Here is a 7,082-nt window from a genome sequence, read left to right as displayed (position 1 = left end):
CTGCAAAGACAGCTGAACTCAACACAGAACCAAATATGCTTCAAACTGACATGGAATCAAAACGTATTTCAAAAGAATTAGTAGAGGATTCCCTTGAACCTATTCACACAGATGATATTGCCCACAACTCGGAATCACCAACGTTAAACGAAAGCTCTTCACAACATATTTTGCAAGAATTCGATGAATGTTCACTCGATACACCTGCTTTTGATGCACAGCATTCTTTGATAAACGTTTCTGATCCTGCAAAGACGGCTGAACTCAACACAGAACTAAATATGGTTCAAACTAACATGGAATCAAATTGCATGTCAAAAGAACTAGCAGAGGATTCCTCAGAACCTATTCACACAGATGATATTCCCGATAATTCTGAATTATCAACGTTAAACGAAAGTTTTCCACAACGTGTTCTGCGAGAGTCATATATACAATCACTCAACACACTTGATTTTGATGGACAACATGGTTCGATATACTGCTTCGATCCTGCAGAAACAGCCGAATTTAGTACAGAAATCGATACGGCTCAAGTCGGCACACAAAATAAAAATATTTTAGAGCAATCGATGACATATTCTTCACAGTCACTTGACAATGATAATATCGATAATGCTACTTTTTCAAAAGAGCAGACTAACGCCGAAAATGTAATTTCGTCATCGGACGGAAATGATGAGGAATGGTTACCCGCAGAAGTTCAGTACACTGTAAGTGACTATTGTTATACAATTGATAAGAATTAATGACTTTGCTAATATCCATTTTTCTTAATAATATTTCCAGATGAACCCAGTGCTCGATCAGATACTTTTAAACAATGATGACTATTTACAAAGCGAAAAAAATCTCGAAAATGTTGGCGAAGATGAACAGATTATTGAAGAAGAGAGTATTGAGTGTGAAGGAACTATGGTTGATGAAAGATTACGGAGATCGAATCGTCGTCGAAATGTTATTTTATCACCGTTTCCTGAGAGAGGAACAAGTGAAAGTGTTTCGTTGCCTCGACTTTCTCCGACAATGACCAACGATGCCACAGAACAAAGTCACGACGATAGCGTTACCGATGAGGATTACATTCCGACCGAGGCTTCAAGCTCTTCAGATGAATTTCTAAATGCAACGAATAACAGTAATACTAGCGCTGGACGCGAAAAAAATGTTCCGACAAACAATTGTATTCACTCACGAGAAAAGGATTCCGGAGTGTTAAACATTTCCGGCAGAGCGGCAACAGGATCGGTGGATGACACAAATTTATCCGTGCAAACATCAGCTCAAAAAAAAAGTGAGAAAAAATACTTTTGCATGTATTGCCATAAACTTTATAGCAAACTCCCACGGCATCTTGAGACAGTCCACATCAAAGAGAATGACGTGAAAAAGTTTTCCATGCTAAAGAGAGGTTTGAATTTGTTTTTTATACATAAATGATGTCAATATTTCATAACTATAGATTTTTGCATACAACCCATTCCTTATTCTAGGTTCAAAAGAGCGCAGAGAAGTGATAGATGCGCTGAGAAACAATGGAACTTTTAATTTCAACACTAATCCGAAATTCAATACTGGTGAACTCATGGTTTGTCGCCGACCAAACCCAAAGTACAAAAGGACTGCAAAAGATTACAAAACTTGCGTAAGCTGTTTGAAATCGCACTCAATGCGGAATATTCGACATCATTATGCCAAATGTCGCAAGGATGGCATCAAAAATCAGCGGTCGATTTTAGTCCTTGGCAAGGCCATAGAAGGTCGTCTACATAAAGAAGCAAGTGAAAAATTAAGACTCGAAGTTTTTCCCCCACTTCGAGAAGATGACGTTGTACGTCTCATTAGATACGATCGTCTCCTCATCATTTGGGGAAACAAGTTATGTGCGAAATATACTCCACACTACCAACACGCAATGATTCGCTCCAGATTACGAAGGATGGGTAACCTGGTCCTCACGGCCAAAGTTGTCAATCCAGACATAACGGATTGCGCATCTCTATACGACCCAAAAGTATACGACGATGTGGTAAAGGCTGTTCGAATCGTCGCTCGTTACAACGAATCCGAAGGTGAATTCGGAGCACCGAGTTTGGGGATGAATTTGGGTACATACATAAAACAGATTGGAGCCATCCTAGTCAATGAATACGTAAAATCAGATGAATCCGAGAAAGAACGAAGAGTCGAACAATTTCTAAAAATTTTCAAAGTCGACTTTCACATTGATATAAACAATGTGGCCCTTGAAAACCAAAGAAAAAACCAGCGGCAGCGAAAAATTATACTTCCATCAGAGGGAGATATTCGAACTTTCATGCAATACATTGGCTCGGAAACAAAAATTACGTATGAGAAATTAGAAACAAAATTCTCATATAAAGAATGGTTCAAACTCTGTGAATTGTTAGCGGTTGGAATGGTGGTATTTAGTCGACGACGTACAGGTGAAATAAGCAACATAAGCGTAGATGATTATCGGAATCCTCTAAAACTCGATGATCGAACCGACAAAGAATTGTATCAGAATTTGTCACCGCAAGCCAAAGCTGCCGCTGATCGGTACACGCTTATATCGATTCGCGGTAAAAAAGGACGTCAAGTACGTGTATTATTGTACCCGCAATTGGTGAAAGGCATAGATCTCATATTGAAATATCGTGAAACCGCTGGAGTTCCGAGCAATAATAAATTTTTATTCGGGCTTCGAAGTCGTAATCCGAAAAAAACAATGACTATCGATGCCTGCGATGCCATGCGTAAGCACTCCGGCCGCTGCGGGGCTGCGTTCCCTGATACACTTCGAGGCACGAAACTTCGGAAGAACATTGCGACCAAGTGTCATCGATTGAACCTGAACGATAACGAAATTTCAGATCTGGCAAACTTTATGGGTCATTCAGAAAGAATTCACCGAGACATTTATCGGCAGCCGATCGTGGAACGAGAGATTATAGGAATATCGCGTCTATTAGAAGAAGTTCTCAATGATGAATCTGATGACGAAGATTCTGGCGATGATCAAGCTTTGACCGACAATAATCCGACTCAAAGTCAAGCAGCACACGGTATAGAGCGCAGTACTGACCCCTCTTCATCAAGACACTCATCAATACTAAACGACATCGAATCTCCAGAAATATCGGACACAAATGTAGAGATAAATGAAAATGAGTACATCGAACGAAATAATAAGCCGAAGAATGCTAACCAAAATATTCGTACGTATTACTGATTTTTTCAGTTGAGTGAATAATACGAATGAATGGATAATAATAAGGTTTTATTTATTTTTAGAAAAAGGAACAAAACGTCCTTGGACACAACGAGAAAAATCTATCGTGACCAAAGCTTTTTCAAAATATTTGAAGGAAAAGCGTTTACCCTCATTCACAGAAATAAAAGAATTACAAAAACAATATTCAGATATTCTTGGACATCGAACACCAGCACAAGTGAAAGCATGGGTTAACAATCAGAATAGAGCAACATCAAAACGTTAAAACAATATCGAGATCGAAGAAATAACGTCAGCAGTTGAGTTTCGGTGCTATACTTTCCATTATTTTTATTATTTTATATACATTGCGATTACAAAGATAGGATTCGAGATTTTGAAAACGTGAAATGATATTTCTATTTGATATAGCCCGGGACTGGAAGCATATAAAGTAAAAATCGCAGTCCTTATTTCTGTTTCGAAGAATATATATGGATGAAAGTATTGAAATGATAGTTCAAAAGAAGATAAAGTTATTTCTTACTATTTTGTTTAGAAAAGAATTTTATGAATGATAAGTGAGAACCAAAAAAAAACTTTATGATTTTCATTTGCTGAGTTGATTAAAAATTGACTATGAGCAAAGAATACTCGTGGTAAATAGTGATCTAGACTTACAGAACTGAAGTAGTACATAAATCACAGACAGATTACTGAAGACTGACATTTGTGATACTAGTGAAGTCATAGGATAAGCAAAAATAATTTGTTGTCATAAACTGATAGATCAGAAATAACTATTTTTTTTATAAAATTTCCTTTATTTTTAAGTTACGTATAAACTTCTGTGCCAAGGTAAAAAGTTAGAAGAGATTAGATTAATATAAAATAACTGTTTTTCGTTTATTGTCTGCTGTATAACAGTTGAATTGACAAAAAAGACAAAAAAGCCGACGAGCTGAATGAATTCTAAATGACAGAAAGCACATATTCATTATAACGGGGAAGAATATTGACTCCTGAATAAAACCCTAATGCGGGTAGAAACAACGTTAAAAAAAACTATGAAGCTACTCAAAAAATTACAGAGAATTCATTCCTATATGAGAGTACATACAAAGTACAAAAATGTCAACTAGATAGCAGCTGCGGAGTCATATCAGTATGAAAGATGATAATGAACGTGCCAGCGGTACGGTGTTTTTTTTATGTTTATTTCTATTTTCACTTTTTAACGTTTTTTAGTTTCATTACCGCTGTTGATATAACTATACTTATATCAAAATATATGACTGAGAACTTGGATATAAGAAAAATCCAAACGAAAGATTTTTTTATAAAGATATATTGCAGAACGAAGTGTTTCATTCCTATTTTATAGACTGTACTATCGTTATATCACGGATACAATTCTTAAGTTGCGTATGTACTGGAAAGCGAATAAAAATCTCACAATGTATGACATGGGTTCTTTATCTGCATGTGATTCTAGTAAACATTTTGGAAATTTTATGTATTCTATACTTTACATAATGAGCATAATGGAACTTCTTAATATTCCAAATGATAAATGGACTCGTGTTGCAGTCTTTTGCCATGAATAGAAACGTACATGATGAATACATTGAAAAGCAGTGATCGCTGAAATACACTTGTCATATTGCTGTTCAAAACATAAAGTCCTCAAAAGAACCAAAAGAAAGAAACAAACAATATATTGGTATTTTTGAAGACGCGTCAGTTCTTCTAGATATCCGTGTCAGTCCATCACTGAATCATTTGGGTAGAGAGCGGCGCTTAATTATTCAAGTACTTCTATACAATTGCATGCATCGGAAAAATCGAGATTATTAAAGTTATTACTGACGGCGAGGGTTTTTTTCGTAACCAGTAGAAGAATAAGTTTTTTTCGGTAGTATACGATTCGACTTTCATATTAGCTGTCAGACTTGAGTATGAAATTTGTGCTTCGAGAGTTTGAGATCCACGTCGTTCCCCATTGATCGGACATCATCCAGAAATCATAGACGAGTGCATCAAAGGAAGATAGCGGAGACAGGAAGTGCATTCATCACGTCGGGTTATTCAGATATTTGGGAATTTGCAGTGTTCAGTATTGGAGTGACGAAATAAGGTTATGACAAAAAGTGATCGAATGTGATGGATATATCGATTGAAGGACAGCTCTTTTTCTTCCTATATAAAGCAGTTTATTTCATGTTTTTTCAAAAGATTGCTCAGAAATCATCACATGAGTTTTCAATGAGCAAATATTCATTACAGCCGAAATTCGTATTTCAAAACCAAAGGTCCGCGAAAGAACCGATTAAACGAAGAAAACAACACTGACATGGTCTTTTTGAGGCCTTAAGATATATATATATGAATGTCTGATGAATTTTTCAATAAACTGTTTTCCGCGAAAACTGTGTTCTGTCTTTTATGCATATTCGCCTATCTAGAATCTTGAAACGTCCACCAATATCTGTTTGCTCCAAAGAGGTCTCTCCCCCACAACGAGTTCATCGTGCGATAGTGCTTTCCACTTATAATTCAATCAGGACCATTTCAGAGCAGGTGATCAATTTTGAGGTGCCTCCGCTGTCATAATATGAGTAAAAAAATCAGCAAAAAAGGCCTAAAATAAGTTGCCGGACATGCTCAAACATTCTAGATCAAAACAGTCAGCGGAATTATCACTGGGACCTAAATTCTTGTTATTGACTAGATATGTAAGTCCTCATCGGTGGGTCCAAAATTTAGTTTGTCAAGAAAGTATGAAGAAATGTTATAAGGACGAATTGCCAATTTCTTTTTTGTATGTAATAACTGATAGAAAAAAGATTCCAATTTCTGTTCAATTGATTGACAATATTCTCATATTCAAAAGAAGCGATGCCAGCATTTCAGATTCTTGAATTTCATAAGATATTGATAACATGAAATTGGTCCACTCCGCAATAAAGATTTCAGATTTTTTTGAACTCCTCCGATTCTAGATCAAAGTGAGACATTCATTCTGCGTCATGCTGGGATATAAGTTACTGTGCTTCGCAGGCAAAAAATTGAATGTCATTGTGCCAATTCCACATCCTTATTTTTCCTAATTATGAATGGACTTGTGCTGTAGTCTCTTGCCACGAATAGAAACTTCGATGTCGAATACATTATAAAGCAGTGATCGCTGAAATACACTTGTCATATTGCTGCTGAAAACTTCAAGTCCCCAAAAGAACCAACAGAAGGAAACAAACAATATATTGGTATTTTTGAAGACGGGTCAGTTCTAGATATACGTGTCGGTCCATCGCTGAATCATCTCGGTAGAGAGCTGCGCTCAATTATTCAATTACTTCCATACATTCGCATCCATCGGAAAAATCGAGATTATTGATGTTATTACTGACGGCGGGGGTTTTTTTCGTAACGAGTAGAAGAAAAAGTTTTTTTCGGTAGTATACGATTCGACTTTCATATTAGCTGTCAGACTTGAGTGTGGATTTTGTGCTTCGAGTGTTTGAGATCCACGTCGTTCCCCATTGATGGGACATCATCAAGAAATCATAGACGAGTGCATCAAAGGAAGATAGCGGAGACAGGAAGTGCATTCATCACGTCGGGTTATTCAGATATTTGAGAATTTGCAGTGTTCAGTATTGGAGTGACGAAATAAGGTTATGACAAAAAGTGATCGAATGTGATGGATATATCGATTGAAGGACAGCTCTTTTTCTTCCTATATAAAGCAGTTTATTTCATGTTTTTTCAAAAGATTGCTCAGAAATCATTACATGAGTTTTCAATGAGCAAGTATTCATTACAGCCGAAATTCGTATTTCAAAACCAAAGGTCCGCGAAAGAA

The 7,082-nt window shown here is 36.6% G+C and overlaps 1 protein-coding gene across 1 annotated transcript; it reads left to right on the top strand.

The window, feature by feature from the left end:
- Nucleotides 1-24: 24 nt before the first annotated feature.
- Nucleotides 25-4,751, top strand: LOC122418643 (uncharacterized). The gene is made up of 4 exons (XM_043432906.1): nucleotides 25-713; nucleotides 790-1,411; nucleotides 1,494-3,221; nucleotides 3,298-4,751. Exons 1-4 carry the CDS (start codon nucleotides 36-38, stop codon nucleotides 3,501-3,503), a joined length of 3,234 nt encoding a protein of 1,077 aa, XP_043288841.1. The 5' UTR covers nucleotides 25-35; the 3' UTR covers nucleotides 3,504-4,751.
- Nucleotides 4,752-7,082: the final 2,331 nt, after the last annotated feature.

This window comes from Venturia canescens, unplaced genomic scaffold (genome assembly GCF_019457755.1).
Source record: "Venturia canescens isolate UGA unplaced genomic scaffold, ASM1945775v1 PGA_scaffold_21__1_contigs__length_270774, whole genome shotgun sequence".
NCBI lineage: Eukaryota > Metazoa > Arthropoda > Insecta > Hymenoptera > Ichneumonidae > Venturia > Venturia canescens.
This window is presented reverse-complemented; position numbering and strand designations above follow the sequence as displayed.